At 43.6% G+C, this 17,720-nt stretch overlaps 1 protein-coding gene across 7 annotated transcripts in view; it reads right to left on the reverse strand.

Moving 5' to 3' along the window:
* Window positions 1-13,691: 13,691 nt before the first annotated feature.
* GOLGA5 (golgin A5) overlaps window positions 13,692-17,720 on the reverse strand; it is a 37,702-nt gene continuing 33,673 nt past the window's right edge. For 6 of the 7 annotated variants that reach the window (XM_084840407.1, XM_084840373.1, XM_084840415.1 and 3 more), the window contains exon 13: window positions 13,692-17,391. In XM_084840407.1, the coding sequence (XP_084696533.1) occupies window positions 17,311-17,391 (81 nt within the window). In that variant the 3' untranslated portion in view covers window positions 13,692-17,310. The remainder of the gene's footprint in view (window positions 17,392-17,720) is intronic. The other variant, XR_014788567.1, reaches the window with a different exon arrangement.

Consider the following 17,720-nt stretch of genomic DNA (forward strand, 5'->3'; position numbering starts at 1 on the left):
GCATAGTTTGGCCCATATTGCGGTGATGCATTTAAAGCACATTCACAAAGGAGCACTTGGAGAGATGGGCCATTGGCACCTGTCAACAATCCAGGAACATGGATGTAAAAGGTGAGAATAGAGGGATATTTCCAATCTACTCCCGTAGACAGAAACATAAGGGGGTGGAGCAGGGAATTCCAATTCCTGCCCTGTGTGCCTGGAAGATGCTTGGAATGTGACAGGTAGATCTCTATGAAATGGGAAAGGTAGGTCAGGTACAGTAGATTTTTTTTTAAAGAGACAGGAACTTATTATCTGGCTTTAGGGGTGGGCCTTAGGGGGTGGGATAGCTGGGTGGTTACCCAGGGTGCCAAGCCAAGGGTGACACCGAGCTGAGCTGAGGGGGGTGCCGAGCTGAGCTCAGTGGCTTCTTTTTTTTTATGTACTCTCTGCAGTGGGCTAGGGTAGCAAAAAGCAAGTGTCTGCAACCTTTCTTTCAAGGTTCTACAGGTTGTTTGGGTGCTACCTACAAAAATGATCTTCCTTCAATTAGCTTTAAAGTATGTTTCTTTTTCAATTTCCACTTTGATGTAATTTGTGCTAGGTAAAAATCAGTGGAATACAGCTTTACTTTGAGGCAATGTTACTGAGCACTCAGCACTTCAAATACTGTAAACACTATAGCCACTATATTAATATTAATAATAATAATAATAATAATAATAATAAAATAAAAGCAGTAAGCTGTAAGAGGTCAGCTGGATATCCTTTTTTATTTATAACTTCCTTTATTATTTTTAAAGATAAAAACAATGGATATTCTAAAATAAAGAATGCTTACCAAAAGATAGGAACTGCTACAAAACAAAAAAATATAAGTGAAAGCTGTGATAGTTCTGATAAGATAGGATGTGGCTTTTCAAACTTTGGCTTGTGCAAACTGTAGCACAGGGGCTGAGAGTTCAAGGTTTCGAGCCATGTCATTCTCGATGGACATCACACCTGCACCAGGCCCCCCCAATCCTCGGGGTGGCCCTGCAAGACCTACTACCGCGGATAAGGGGATACCATGGGCACTCCTCCCCCAGGGTGCTATTTATCCTAGGACTGGCCCTGACCTGGCCGCTCTCTGCAAGCAAATTCTAGTAGACCATGTCATCCTTGCTGGTTACTGGGATTCATGCCAAGAAGGCTGGCCTAGGTGGGCTTTCTTCTGATCTAACATGACAGTTGGTTATTTAAGCAGCTTGCAATAAAGCCAAACTAATACAAATACGTCTTGAAACAATATCATGGACAATGATCATAAAAGCAAATTAAAAATATATAACACATGAAATGCATTAAATTTTAGAAGTATAAAAACATCCCAGTCCAAATCAGCAAAGATAACATAGAGAGCAATGACAGTTTTCAAACCAGCATCAGCAATTAGAAACATATTGGAACAAAAAGTTATTTATAGCCTGCTTAAAAACACAGAGCCAAACACAGATGCTGAAGGACAGTGTTCCACAAAGATGGGGACATCATTTTCTATTTTCTTAAGCTACAGCACATACTCTGAATGTTAAACACAGATTAGTTATCCCTTGCATGTCAAGAGATCATAACCAGGGGCATCGTTAGAAAGTCCTACCGGGGCACTGGCCCCAGATTGTTTTGAGTTGTGCTCTGGATCTTTTGAGCTGTCCTAATTGACATTTTTTTTTACATTTTCCCATTGACTTGCATTGGAAAACAGAAACGGCCATAACTTTTTATTTTGCATGATAAATACATGAAATTTGGAGACCCAGTAGCTGCCATAGAGCTGATTGAACCTGCCGAATTTCAGGCAGTCAGGTCCAGTGGCTTTTGTGCTAGTCACAGGTAGGGATGCTGGAGAAATTCGAGACAGATTAAAATGAGCTTGGATTTCTAAGAATCCGACCTGCAGAACCTACTGTGGAGCACCCCCCCCCCCCCAGGCCATGCAGAGTCCATGGACTTTCGGATGATTTTTTTACTTTCCTGAAATTTACACATATAAATCCATAGAAAAATACATACTTTTCTGCTGAGGAAATGTTGAATGGAATGGGGGACAATACACTAAATGTTGCGTACTGAAGTAAATTATGTAAATATTTACATAAATACCTATATAAATATTTATATAAATATTTATGTAAATATTTCCATATTTTTCCGCATGACGAAAAAAAATTCATATCTATCTGTGGGCAGATGACGCAATGAAAGGTGCCTGACAATCCACGAAACACAGATGGAGCAGATTTTACACAGCACATCCCTAGTCACAGGTAAAATTTGCTATTTTCAGAAAAATATGTCAAACCAAAGAGTCCCCCCCCCCTTTTTCTTTTTTGTGCTTCCACATACATGCATGGAATTTGGGGACCTGGCAACCCCTATGGAGCTGACTGAACCTGGCAAATTTCAGACAGTTAGGTCCAGTGTGTTTTGTGCTAGCCATGCATAAAGTTTCCTTTTCTCAAAGACTAAAACAAAAAGTGAAAACTGTCAAACCACATAGGGGATTAGAGATGCTAATCAGAAGGAGTTTAAAGTGACTATTAGGAGGTCACTATCCCTAATCTCTGGTGTAGGTGCAAAAAACCTCTCTCCCCCTACTTTTCTTTTCTGCTCTTACATGCCCACTGTTGGGAGCTTGCCTGCAATGAAATCTTGAAGAGGGAGAAGGAAAGGAAGACAGAGCTCCATGTGAAATACTGGCATTTCACATGGCATCTGATTTTACTGCCCCAAACCGGAATCTTTGGCTTCTGCAGAAGTTTAGTTGCTTCAGTTCAGCAAAGGATCCAATCAGCCTCCACAAACTTCTTTCTCCAGCTCCACTTTAATTTCTCCTAAACAGCTATGGGACTCAAATTGTTCCAAAAGGAGGGTTAGGACTATGTGGTGTCATGATTGAGAAACTTCTGGGGCTTTTAAATATGTTCTACAGTTTAAAACAAGCTAGAAAAAACCCTCAGCCACCTCACCTCATAAAGTTAGAGTATGTGCAATCCTTACAAACCCTCCACAGCCTCCTAAATTTCTCTGAAGTACTACTACCTCTCTGAAAGGAGCCACTCTGCTTAGGGAATTCTCTCTACCAGCTCCCCCAACCCCCGCGCATTTCCAATCACCATTCTTCTTTCTTCCCTAACCTGTTCTTTCTTTCTCTTCTTTATTCCACCGAGAGCATATCTTGGGGGATTCTGAAAGAGGATTCTCTTTGGTGGGCAGGAGAAGTTCTAAACTGTATTCGACTTTATACAAGCATACAAGAGGGTTGTTTTTTCTCCTTCTCACTCAAGTCTTTGAGAAAAGTGGGCTCACGTGGTGCAGAGAAACAAATCTAGGGCTGTTTTGTTCATCAGTTGCCATTATCCAGCTATAGGAAGGGCTGTAGCTCAGTGGGAGAGCACATGCTTGGCATGCAGAAGGTCCCAGGTTCAATCCCCAGCACCTCCAGGTAGGGCTATGAAAGAATCCTGCCTGAAACCTTGGAGAGCTGCTGCTGCCAGTCAATGTGGACAATACAGGGCTAGATGGACCCAGGATCTGACTCAGTATAAGGCAGCTACCTATGTTCTTATGAACATAAAGCTTTAATTAAAAAAATAAGAGTTTTTGGTTTGTTTTTTAAGTGAAGGGGAGATAAATACTGCTCATTTACACGACTGAACGACTGAACAACAACAACAACAACATGTATGCCTACTCAGAAGCCCCATTATGTTTAATGAGGCTTACCCTCAGGAAAGTGTGCTTAGGATTCCAGCACAAGTTACTTTTGCAGGGAGGTTTGCACCCTGACGTTCTGCATGCTTACTCAGAAATAAGTCCTGAATTGTGAGCAGGTACTGCAGGCTTAATACAGTGTCTACCCAATTCCGTCTAATGAATTGACTACCCTTTCTGCTCAGTCCTATGCATGTTTTGTCATTTGCGGGGGGGTTGCTTTTGTTTTTTGCATGACCTCTAGCTTCAGTGGTGAGGGAAAGGCACTTAGTACATGCTCAGAGTTTCTCCATAACTTAGCCCTAGTTTGGAAAACAGACTCATTGGCTGAATCCTGGTGAAGTCTTGGCACAAATGAAGATATGGGGAGGAAGATACAATGAGCGCTTGTGCAAAATGAGGAGGAGGTAGAGGAGAGCTGCACAAAACATCTGTTTTTATGAAGAGTTGCTGGAGGATGGTGAAATGAAAAGGGATGGTTGTATGGAGGGGAATAGAATTGGTAGGGGGAGAATGTAAGTGCTCAGTGGTGAAAGAAAAGCATTCTGCAAATGCTCAGAGGCATCATATGTTTAAGGATATAAGAAGAGTCATGCTGCATCTGACCAGGACCATCTAATCCAGCCTTCTGTTCACACAGTGGCCAACCAGGTGCCCACAGGAAATTTACAAGCAGGACATGTGTGCAATAGCACCTTCCCACCCATGTTCCCCTGCTGATAATACTGGTGAAATGTAAATAAATTCTAGTCATTCTAAATTTTCATGCATGTATATCCTTCAGAAACTTTGCAGGTTTCTTGCCTGGGGGACATCTCTAATGTCCTGTGCATTTTCATACAAATTTACCCAAAAACTATTGGGGAAGGGGTGAAGGGAAGGGAAAGCAAATCACTCCCTCCTCCAAATTGGAGAACTCCCCTTCCACATGAAGTGCTGCACCTATCCTTCTGAAACTTTGCTGGTTTCTTACCTAGGGACAACTCTAGGCTGTCTGTAATTTTCAGAACAGTGGTCTACAAGGAAAATAGGGAGATACTGTAAGTATGTCCTCTTTCAGACACCTCAAAATGTCAACGCCACCCTTACACAAAAACTCTTGTGGGTATCGTTCTGAAATTTGGCAGACACGATCTCCTCTGATGGGGCAATGAATCCTGAAATTTTTATCCAATTCTTCCAAGTAATAAAAATGTTATTGGCAGTTCCCTTTAAAAGAAAATCAAACTATAAACCCTACACCTATTTTTTCTGACATTGGGCAGATGTAATCCCTTTCTAGGGGGCTACTATGCCTGAAATTATCATCCAGTTCTGACCAAGAGAAAAAAGTTACAGTTTTTTTCTAATTTCCCATGGTAGTCAACAGGAAGCATAAAGACTCGTTTTTTCAAACCTTAACTCAGCTTTGGTGCTGAGCTGAAGTGGTCCAACTACAAATTGGCCCAAGCAGAAGCAGGGTGTTTTCCAAAATGCTGAATTGGGGTTTGAGTTGAAGTGGGTGGGGGGTCAGTGCGCACTTCTTATGTATGTATGTACTGTATGTATGTATGTAATCTATACATATATGCAAGCACACCACATGCACATGCACATACCATACACATACACACGCACACACACACACACATACATACATACATGTTGCTCTTAGGATCAGATATATATTATATATGCAAATTCATGTTATGGGCCTGTGCCCCAGATCTTTTAAGAACCTAGCAATGCCCCTGATCATAACTGTGCACTCTTGCAAAAAAAACACACATCTAATGAGAGGGAGCTCTGGAAAGTTCCTGAGCTAGAGCATATACTCAGAATTGTTAAACACAGATTAGTTATCCCTTAAATGTCAAGAGATGCCAAGTGTGCACTCTTGCTTTATAATCCTAAAGCATACTGGTGGACTACAGAGATCCTAGTAATTAAAAAGGGCTGTGCAAACAAGACCGAAGTCAGTCCACCCCTGAATGGATAGGCAGTGATGTCACAGAAACCAACCAGAAGTTCTAGAACAGTGTGGAAGGTACAGCAACACAAGAAGACTCCACAGAAAACAGCATCCAATATATATGGAAGGTCTGCTCTCAGAAGAAGAAACAAGAAACCTAGCATCCATTTGGATTATCATCCAACCTACATACAAGTCAGAGCCCAGCTGTGAAATGGTGGGAGTTTTTTGGAATAAAAGAAGAGGAAAAATACCTCCCAGGTATTCTTGATTTATAGTTTTCAAAGACAAGGAAGAAAACAAGTTGGAGAGAGGCTTAACAGCATCACAGGTGGCTAATAGAAAGGAAAGATTTTGCTGCACCTTCCCCAAGGGACTGATTGATGTTAATAGTTTAGAGAGAAAAAGGAAAGATGGAGGTTTCTGAATGCCTACATGATCAGGAAATCCTTGAGAGCAACACAGCAACTGAAGACATTTCAGATGCTGAGGAACAAAAATTTAACCCTGATATTAATAAGGAGAGTGATGATGAGATTAATAAACCCCAAGGCAGTGGAATTATCACCCAAGTCATAAATGGGGAAGCGCCAGAGAGGACAATTTCAGACAAAGAACTGGAGGAACAATCTCAGGACCCCAGCTGTCTGCCAGATATTTCAGGCAGCAAAAGAGGTAATACAGCATCTTTCAGGAAACTATCCCAAAATAACAGCCAGCATATGTTAAGCCTGGGATTTCAAAGAAGCCGACGATCCATTGGCCAGTACTCCCTACAGAGCCCTAAGTCTCTCCAAGAACAGCCCAGAGCAAGTGAAGCCGACAGTAAGGACAGCAGACCTTTGATAAGCCGTAGAACAGGCAAAGAACTGCAAGACAACGTTAACCAGACAAGTTTAATTTGGGAAAGAAAACCTCTTGCAGACATTCTATACCCTTCTAGTGAGATACCACAGGTAAGCAAAGATGCAGAGGCAGATGTAACAGGCATGAAAAAAGATATAACTCCTGTTGGGGATGCAGAAAAGGAGCAGCCTTCTGTTCAAGAATTCCTTCAGAGCTCCCAACATTTAGAGGGAGAATTTCAGAGAGGTAGTTCACCACCAGAAGGAAAGGAATCAAATCTTAGCAGTCAACTGGTGACAATAAAGGCATTGGAGCATAGTATCCCATCTCCAGTGGAGGAGGAGTCATGGCAAGGAGGTCAACAGCTGGAAGAACAGCCAGCACAAGATGGCAATCAACAGCCAATTGAGCAGCAGTCTCTGGAGAGCAAAAAACCTTCCCAGCTGCAGCAAACAGATGACGCTCATGCTGAAGAGGGTGCCATTTTGGATTAGCCCAAAAACAGGCAAAGAAGTTAAAAACAGTTTCAATGAGACACATTTCCTTTGGGAAATAAAACACCTTTCAAATACAGAGAAGAAAGGTCTAAGTCCTGACAGAAACCAACAGGCAGAGGATGAGGAATCAATGGCTAAAGAGCCAAGTTCTTAGGACTATTAATTGCTATACCATTTCCGTGTGTGTGTGTGTGTGTGTGTGTGTGAAATACCATTTCTGTTCGTGATACTCAGACAATGTAAATACTGGAAATAATGTTACTGAAATTAAATGCTCTGAATTAGTGCAAATAGACATTTATTCCACTGAAAGCAAAAGCATACTTGCAGTTGCAAAGAAACACAGGTCATTCAAATATTTTGACCAGAAGACTATTTGGTACAGGTCTCTTTGACTTTATTCAACGACAACTTTAAATGTTCCCACTCAGCTAAAAGGGTCTGGTAGCCGGTAACTCATGTGGTTGAAGAGTTTCTTTCTGTTGTTGATTCTTGCAAGATCAGCAGGTATGATATCCTTCTATCAAGGATCAACATTCTTGATCCCTCATAAGGCAGCTGTCGATGCCCATGTGTGATACGTGTATTTTATGCATAACTTCCATGTATAAGAAAGCTTGAACAATGGCACTCTGCCTTTGAAACACAATTCTTTTCTACACATTGAACTCATTCTTGATTTGGAAATATGGTTCTGCTTGTAATGATACCTGGCCCTGAACTTCAGGTCATCTTTTCAGTATTGCTGCCTTGACTATCTCCACTGCATGACTTTTTCAGTAATCTCCTTAACTGGTTGCTAAAATTGGTAGATTGATGGTCTGGGTCCTCTTCTTCAGACTTGCTGCTGTTGGATGTATATGCTTTGCTAAGGGTGTCTGCTAACCCCAGTAATCTGCCTGGATGGTATTTAATATCTATATCATAGTACTGTAGGCACACTAGCATCATGATAATCTCTTAGGAGCCCTCAGAAGCAGTTTTGTTATTATTGTCTCAAAAGGTTTGTGGTCTGTAAGCACTATTACTTCATGAACATAGCTCTACTGATGGAATCACTCCACTAAAACATGCATGCGCATGCACGCGCCCACACGCGCACACATTGTAGGAGCTGTTTCTCTTTCTGAGATAGCTGCATAGTCAACATCCCAAATCATCTCTGCATGCCAGATGTCAACCAGGGTGCCAACAAGACTGCTGATACGTTAGCTTGGAAATCTCCCAGATACATCAGGAAACCATCTGGATACATAAGCCTCCAGGGGCAGACCGTTCTAATCTGTCCCCCACCCCTGTATAGGCTCAAGGCTGTTGCTACTTTAAACATTACCATGTAGTGATTTGTCAGTTAACTGTTGTAGGCACCCGCACCCACAGATTACCATCTTCCTGCCCAGAATAGAAAACCAAATTGACAACGTGACCTGCCACATAGATTGGGCCAGAAAGGCTCATGGTTGCCATGGCCACCATGAAATCACGGTCTGCTCCAGACAAGGAGATCCTAGTGTGGATAGTGAAGAACAATAATCCTCCAATAATGAACCCCCTTTTCAACAGCCCAGACATGGAGATTGCTAGGGAGCAAAGTGGGCAGTATACCAGCGTTGTTCCAATTCTGTCTTGCAGGACCAACTTCAGGTTCAGAAACTGGCCTGGATCACACAGTGCTTCTCATTGTGGTGCCAGCCATCATTTTGAAAATTCAAGATGCGGGGCGTCGTGGGGTGGGGGGACAGCTTGTTGTTATGTGTAAACCCAGCCAGGGTAGGTTTCTGGGGTGGTTAACAAGCCACCCAGAACCCATGGACTGTTTTAGGATTGCGCTGAGAAGCCCCACAGGGGAATTCACCCACGGTAGCTTCTTGTTATGTGTGAACCAGCCCACTGAAAACTGATGACTGCTGGACTGGGTATGTGAAAAGGAAGATGGGATTCCAATAGACCCACACAACCCCCCCCCCCAACCCAACCCAACCCACCCATCAAATTTGGGCTGCTGCTGCACTGACAAACCTGGTGGGCATAATTGGGAGAAGTCAACACCCCCTTTCCCCCAATCAGATCTTAGTGATACATGCCAGGTCAGCATCCTCATCCAGGAACAAACCCTGAAAGGCCAAAGTTTTTCGGTTCACACCAGCCTGGCATTCAGTAGAAGCAGATGCAAGCTGTACCGGTTGCTGACACGACCACTGGAGTCCCCAAGGCTGGGGGAGGGGACAAAGCATAAAGTTGCCTATCATCCAAAGAACAATAATATGAAAAAGCACAAAACTACAACTTAGAAATGAACGTCCTTGAAAGAACATTCAACATCCCAGATTAAAAGCTCTCTTGAATACGATATGTTGCACCATACCTGCCTATTGGAGGGCAGTTCTGCACACTATGTTGCTGCAGGAATCATGGGTGTTACACTGATGTTTCCTGGAGCAAACATGTCATGCATGGACATCATGCACAGGCATACACATGCTTAACTTGTGTACATGCCTCTGGGAATCCTGACCCAGTTCAGGTTTCCCAGACACATGTGCACAGGAGTTGAAAGTTGTACTCCTGACGTATACAAGTTGCATGTTTGATGCAGCAATCGTGTAAAGCTGCCCTGGAATGCGCTAAATAATCAGCCTTAAAAAGCTCTCATGACAGGCATAGAGTTAGAGCTACTATGATTTTTTTTGTACTGCAGTACAGATACCATCTACAAATATGTGCCCATTTTGACTGATGCACACAGCTTTAGATCAGCATTTTTCATGGCAAAGTACATGAGTGTCGTAACAGGGAAATTGTTCAGCTGCCACTTCCGCATGTTTTGCCAAGAAAATCTGTGATTTATCATGAGCAGCAGCCCTTGGAATGGCGGAGTTCAGGAACAGTGTGTGCTGTGTGACAAATAGTAGTATCAGGCTAGTATGTGTAGCCCATGCCAGTCTATGCTGCATCAGCAAAGCTCTATCCACAGAACAGCTGACTGGAACAGATGAGAGAGGCTGATTTAAAGGAAAGACTTAGAAGAGTCCCATTAAAAATGCTTTAAAAGGTACTAGGAGATCATAAAATGAGCCACATAATGAGCAACTGTGAAAGATAAGGTCTTTTTTATTAGGGCTTTACTGGAAAAGTTTCACAGTGAATATATGAGAAACCCATGTCATTTTGTACTGCAGTTCACCTTTCAATGAAATATTGAACATTAAATCAGGTTTGGTGGTAAAAAGAAGAAATGTCTAGAGCAAGTACCGTAACTACTTACTTACTTACTTACTTACTTACTTATTGATTGATTTGATTGATTAGCCACCCATCTGGCTAGCTACCCAGCCACTCTAGGCGGCGTACAATACTAATAACAAAATTACATAATCAACTGAACAAAAAAAAATAACAAAACAAGGCTGAATCTACACATAGCAGTTATACCGTTATCATACCGTTATCAAAACTGTTGGTACACATGACACCAATGGACACCAATAGTTATGATAATGGTATAACTGCCATGTGTAGATTCAGCCCAACACTGCTCTAAAAAACCCTAACCCACCCCAAACGCCCACCTGAACAGCCAGGTTTGTAAAGCCTGATGGAAGCTCATCAAAGAGGGGGCATGGCGGAGGTCACTAGGGAGGGAATTCCACAGAGTGGGAGCCACCACAGAAAAGGCCCTCTCCCTAGTCCTCACCAGCCTAGCTGCGCTGTCCTGGCTGATGGGACAGACAGAAGGCCTACCGAGGCCGATGAGCACTAACTGACAGATGAAAGAAGCTACTCTTATTTCTGTGGGAAACTAAATAGGTTCTCTGATTGATATGTGGGAAGAAAAATAAAGGTGGTACCACGAGGCTTTGAGGACAGACTTTGTGGTAGTCCTGGAGTTGGAGAATGATATGTTCCATGCCTATGCAGTGCACATAAAAGTGAAAAGCAAACCAGCATCCTACTGGGAGAATCTGATAGTGGTATTGGGTTAAGTGAGACAGCCAGGTGATTTGCCCAGGGATCAGAGCTGAGGGGCAGCACACATTGTGTAGTATCCCATGTTAGATCTCCTTAGAGTAGGTCTAAGGAGTGAAATGAATGGGAATTATTAGTCAGTTTAAGTCCCATTCATCTCAATGGGTCTACTCTAGGGAGATCTAACATGGGATACTAGCCATTTTTTAATAATAAAATATACATTTTGATGAATTTTAACAAAAGGCCCATTTGGATATGCATCTTCACGTAGAATGCACGTTTTTAGCAGAATCTTGGTAAAAAAATGTAAAGGTGAAAATTGTATTGCAAAATTCAATAAAGTGCAAAAGTGGGGGGATAAATGCTTTCCAACCTGCAGATTAGTGTGGGAGGTGCAACTCAGGCCATTGCACTTCAAAATGAAGACCAAACGAACTTCTGAAACATCCCTAACTTTAGGTCATCGTATGTTCTGCCTTGCTTGCATCTATTCACTCAAGAGCGGGATGATTCTTTGTCCGGCTGGATTGAACTAAGATCCATCTAGTTCAATTTGCATTGTTTGCAACAGTGCCCATCCTCTCTGCCTCTGAACACTCAGAAACTGGGCAAGAAGCCAATGACTTTCATAGAGCACTTCCGAATGTAATAATACCTCTGTAGTTGCATGTAATTTGCTAATTTTGTTGTACAATCCCGACAGAGGGAACTCAAGAATTTCTACAGGTCTTGACTGAACTCATCCACTCAGCTGGACTGCTGAGCATTAGATCACCCTTTTTGGTGTTAATAATTTTCCTCACAATATCTACGAAACCCACATGCTTAAAGGGAGGCTGCAATAAAATACAATAAAATTCAAGTAAGCCCAAGGCATATGAATTGTGTGTGCGCGCATGTGGGCAGGGGACAAGGAAAGAAACAACAGTTAAGGAAGAGGCTCTGCAAGGTTTTGTATTGATTGATTGATTGTATTTTTATCCCGCTCCTCAGCCAAAAAAGGCTCCCGGAGCGCCTTACAATCAATGAACAAAGAAGGCAGTCCCTGTCCACAGGCTTACAGTCTAAAAAAGACATGACACACAAGGAAAAGGCAATGGGGAGGGGAGAAAAAATTAGGTAGACTGTCAGCAGGGCTGGTGGGATGGCCCTGTTCCCCCCTCTCATCTCCCAAAGGAGGGGCAGTCCAACTGGAGTAGGCCCTGATGTTCCCTTTGCCTGCTCCCTCGCTCTTTCTTCTTCCCAGCAGGGCCATGGATGTCAGTTAGCCCGGGGGCAGGGGAGAGAGTCCAACTAGAGCAGGCCCTGATGGAGCAATCTTCCTTTGAGAACGTTTTTCCCCCCACCATTAAACCAACAACAGTGGACTCCTTAACTTTTATAAATAACTTCCATTCCTGAAATGCGGGCATTGATTTTGCAGTCTATGCACACAGCTCGCCACCTTGAGCAACAGCTAATATTACGATTTATACGGTATCATCAACGTACATGGCACCTCATGGTCTGTACATTGTGGTTTTCCTAGGTGAAGTAGACAAGCTCCCGCTCCCGAGTGGCTTGCAGTCTAAAATGGATAACTGGGGAAACAGAGCCGGGGCGGGGACAAGGCCAGCAAGAAGTGAATGTGGAAAAACAGGAGGCACTACAGCTGAACGGTACCATTGGAGGTACAGCGACTCAATGACAGAGCACACGTTTTGCCTGCAGAAGGTCCCTGGCATTTCTGGATCGGACTAGGAAAGAATCCTGCCTGAAAACCCGGAGAGCCGCTGCCAGGCAGTGTTGGCAGCACTGGGCTAGATGGACCGATCGTATAAGGCAGCTTCCTATGTTCCAGCAGTTGATGCATCGCCTGTGAAAATAAGTTCATTTGAGAAGAACACCTGGAATTCCATTAAACTGCAATCCATGCTGAAAGGCGAAATGTATTTATTTATTAAATTTATTAATCGCCCGTCTGGCTGGTCAACCAGCCACTCTGGGCGATGTACAGCACATAATAAAACAGTTTAAAACAATAAAATTCTACAATAAAAACGTTTTCTAAAATACCCTAACCCACCCTAAATGCCTGCCTGAACAACCATGTTTTTAATGCACGGCGGAAGCTCATTAAAGAGGGGGCATGGCGGAGTTCCCTAGGGAGGGAGTTCCACAGAGTGGGGGCCACCACAGAAAAGGCCCTCTCCCTCGTCCCCACCAGTCTAGCTGTCCTGGCTGATGGAACAGAGAAAAGGCCATCTGAGGCTGATCTTGTTAAGCGGCCTGTCTGGTGTTGCTGGAGGCGCTCCTTAAGATATGGGGTGCCACTGAAATGGGGTGCCACTGAATCTTCCCTGCCCATCATCTGTCACTCGCCCATCCCAAGGCTAGGGCTGACATAAGAGCTCAGCTTTGCAATTTCAGCTGTGCATTGCCTGGGTTTCAAATGGATGTGTAAATCAAATTGAATGGGCCTTGTCATTCCTCCACCCCACCCCACCCCACCCCCAAGATAAGATGCATAAGGCAAAGCTGCTCCAAATAGGCATCCATTTGAAAAAGAAAAAAAGCCTTTGAAACATCACACGGTGTTTTGCAATTCAGTTGCTGTAGGTTTTTCATCAAGGAATATTAAATCCAAACAAAAAACAGCCGTGGAACAGCAATAGCTGCTTCAGTGCCACAGATAAGCTTTTTTTTTTTTTTTTGGCAGATATTTTTGCAGATAAGCTGCAAAAAGTACAAATGATTTAGGGTTTTTATTCTTCATTCAATCGGCTATTGATGGAGCAGGAAAAAAAGGATTCTTTTTTTCTTTTAACAGCATAAAATCAGGCCTGGGCGAACTTGTGGCCTTCTAGATGTGGTTGGACTGCCACTCCCATCAGCCCAAGCCAGCAGAACCAATAGTGAGCGATGAAGGCAGTTGCAGTCCAACCACATCTCAAGGGCCACAAGTTGCCCCCCCCCCCCCGGTGGAAATAGTCATTCAGGTTCGCTTGGAGTGTTTTCAAAGTGGGGAGGAAAGAACAATGAAACCAGGCTGCTGATCCTTCTCAGGCTCTTCCTCCCTAGATTCTGTTTCAGTAGGCCCTGTCCGCACCATTATCAAGCTTCTATTTGCAGCTTGGAATGCTAGAACTTTGATCTGCTGAGAAGGGCAAATCCTGTCAACCCTAATAAATAAATAAAACAAACTCTCCTTATTTTAAATGAGATGTTCAGTATGTTGAATTCTATGGGTTCTATCCAACAATGCCTTTGCCTTACAGGAAAGCACTTCTGCTCACAGAAGTCAGAGCACCTGATTTCTGTCAATCCCTCACCCCCATCTAAAGTCTCCCCCAACCCCCAGCTGCTCCTCAGGCCTGGGAGACCCTCCACAACAGACTGGCATAAAGGTGCAGATTGGGGTATGGCTGCAATAGGTTGGGTGGGTCGTCCAAGTTGCAGTACCACCCCAACCTGTCGTGTGCAGAAGCACTTTCTGCTAAGGCAAAGCTGCCACTAGATACAACCCTAGGCCCTACTCATGTTATTGTGCGATTGCACAACTGAATACAGTATGTACAGCCTTGCCCAGTGTGGGGGCTTCAAGGGGCACTCCACACCCTGCTGAAGCCCCAAAGTATCAGGGGTCATAATGAGGGGGCAGTGAGGAAGAAAGAAGAGCCTGAGCAGAGGGGGGAGCCCCGAGGACAAACAGAAGCCCCTGCTATAGAGGTGGGAGGCAGTTGACTCCTTCCATCGGCACATTCGCTTGATGCTTGGAGAGGGCTCACATGAGCATAGGGCTGCTTGTGAGCATGCAAGGATTCAGGAATCAGGCGTAGCTGGAGAGCCACATATAAAAGGCATAGGAAGGTGCTCCAAGGCTCACCCCTTGTTAGTGTCAGGAATGAATCTGAGCGTGTGGTGATAGTTAGCAGCTCAAATTCAGAATGGGAACAGCCAGAACTAGGAGAGGCTCCCTCCCTAGTGAGCTCAGATATGGCAAGGCCTTCTTCTCAAGACCTTGGCACACAGATGGCTCAACCTGAAGGCCCCCCCCCCTTTCTTCCTCCATGAGAACCTAGGTCTTGACTTGAGAGATGCTAGGGTCAAAGCAGAGCAAAGCGGGAAAAGTTAGAGGCAGAGCTCAGACACTCCTCCAGGTTGGCTATGCGTGACAACCTATGTGGGAGGGAGCAACTGTAAGGGAGGGGTGTCCCCCTAAGCTAGTCCGGCTGGGAAGTTCTTGTTCAAACTGCCAGCAACTTCTCTAACCTCCACTTCAGCTCTATTGGTATTCGTAATTGTGTGGAGTAGCTGTTTCCTTTGTAGCCTGAGACTTTCCTAGAATTTGCATTTGTAAAGAACCTAGTCATTAACTAATAAAGTAGTGAGCCTGAAGCCTGGTATCTTGGAGTGTGTTGATTGTGAAGGGGGAGGACAAAGGAGCACATGAACCAACCAGCCACTCAGGATTCTAGGAGGTTGGACAGGCTGGGAATAAACTCCACTTGCAGCCAAAGGGTCCAAAGCTTGCCCCACACTGTTTCCGCACACCCAGAAGATCCAATTTGCTTATCCGACTCACTTCTACATTTCTCAGATATGAAATCTCATGATAAAAAGCAGTTGCCTCTTAATGGGAGGACATGTCAAAAGGCCACAGAAAACTGGCATTGACAGATCAATAGATCATGGACAGAATCATAGAATCATAGGGCTGGAAGGGGCCTACAAGGCCATCGAGTCCAACCCCCTGCTCAATGCAGGAATCCAAGTCAGAGCATCCCTGGCAGATGGCTGTCCTCGTCTTGAATGCCTCCAGTGTGGGAGAGCCCACCACCTCCCTAGGTCATTGGTTCCATTGTCGTATTGCTCTAACAGTCAGGACGTTTCTCCTGATGTTCAGCCGGAGTCTGGCTTCCTGTAACTTGAGCCCATTATTCCGTGTCCTGCACTCTGGGAGGATCAAGAAGAGATCCTGGCCTTCCTCTCTGGGACAACCTTTCAAGGACTTGAAGAGTGCGATCATATCTCCCCTCAGTCTTCTCTTCTCAAGGCTAAATGTGCCCAGTTCTTTCAGTCTCTCCTCATGGGGCTTTGTTTCCAGTCCCCTGATCATCTTTGTTGCCCTCCTCTGAACCCTCTCCAGTTTGTCTGCATCCTTCTTAAAATGTGGTGCCCAGAACTGGACACAGTACTCCAGATGAAGCCTAACCAGTGCTGAGTAGAGGGGAACTAGTACTTCCCGGGATTTGGAAGCTATGCTTCTATTAATGCATAATTAATGCACTTGGATGGTTTCCCATCCAAGTACTAACCAGGGCTGACCCTGCTTAGCTTCTGAGATCAGACGAGATCAGGCACATCCAAAATCTCATGAAAACAACAGTGGCCAAAAAATGCTCGAGTTAGGTGGCTGCTTTTATTGTCTTCTGGCAGCCCCTTAATGATGAATCCGTTACACATTTATGTAACTGAGTCTAATTTGAATTTACAAATAAATAAAAATAAATTTCTATTAAATGCCCTCAATGTTAAGATGGATTCTGTGAAAATCTGAAGACATGAAAGGTTTAATAAAGCAAATGATGGGCAATGCCCGAGATGCAAAGAGCAAAAGGCACTTAGTCTCCAGTTCTATATGTACACTGCTATACATTACTATTAAAATATGCATTAAAACACTAGTTTCCTGCATTACTTTGGAAGTTACATTTGTGAAATGTTGAAGGAGCAAAATTAAATCAATGCATAATATATTTTTATTTCTCTTTAAAGCTATTTACAGAAAAAATAATTCTGCCACGCAGCTCTCAGATCTGTGATATTTGAACAGGTTAAAGGAAAGCTAAATTTATATATTTACAAAGTTAAAAGGTACAGATACAGAACAGCAAGAACAAAGGTTTATTTCAGCTTCTAAGTCCAGTTAATTTCCCTGATCACAGGCCATTTCCTGTTGAATCAAAAATACAGTATGTACCATATCCATCTATACTCTTAAAAAACAGTGTTGTTCTCTGCAGGTATACATAAGTTGATGTGTGTGTACCACTAAGAGGATGATGAAGACAGAAGGAAGGCTACATTTTACTTAGTAGCCTTTTCCCATAGAATCTACTTTTGTTTTATGGAAGTGAAAAGTAGGAAACTTAGATCACCTGCCAAATACTTTAAATTTGCCAAAGCAGCAAAGCAGATTTAGCGGCTGTCCTATTTTTCAACACCGAAAGTTCTCCCTTCCAATGAGTCATTATTAGTCGCTTTGTTGTTGTCATCAGTGAGGACTTCCTTAACCCTATGAGTAAGTTGTTCTGGTTCCAAAATTCTGCTTTATTTCCCAGTTGGACTATCGTGATGCATTTCTGGGGTGTAGGTAAGCAAAACAACCATGACCCAGAGGTGAAGCAATGCCTGGCAAGAGAGAAACAGAAGATAGTAACAGCACTACAAAACATAAGAAATGCACAACAATGTTGTACAAAAGCTCCACAAGGGCTATACGTGTGCAAAGGGGGTCTCACATTTGTTACAACCATGGGGGGGGTGTTACATGCACATGGAGATCTACATTAGTATCCTGCTCTTCTTTCAATGAGCGCTCCTATGTATACATGGGAGTTCAAATCCTCCTTCTGCCATAAAGCTTACTGGGTTGACCTTGGGCCACTCACTATCTCCCAGTCTAATCTGCTTCCAAAAAGTGGTTGTGAGGATCAAGTGGCACAACATGTTGGTTGCAA

Source organism: Heloderma suspectum, chromosome 1 (assembly GCF_057233095.1).
Source record: "Heloderma suspectum isolate Gila_16-S chromosome 1, 16-S_ref, whole genome shotgun sequence".
Lineage (NCBI taxonomy): Eukaryota > Metazoa > Chordata > Lepidosauria > Squamata > Helodermatidae > Heloderma > Heloderma suspectum.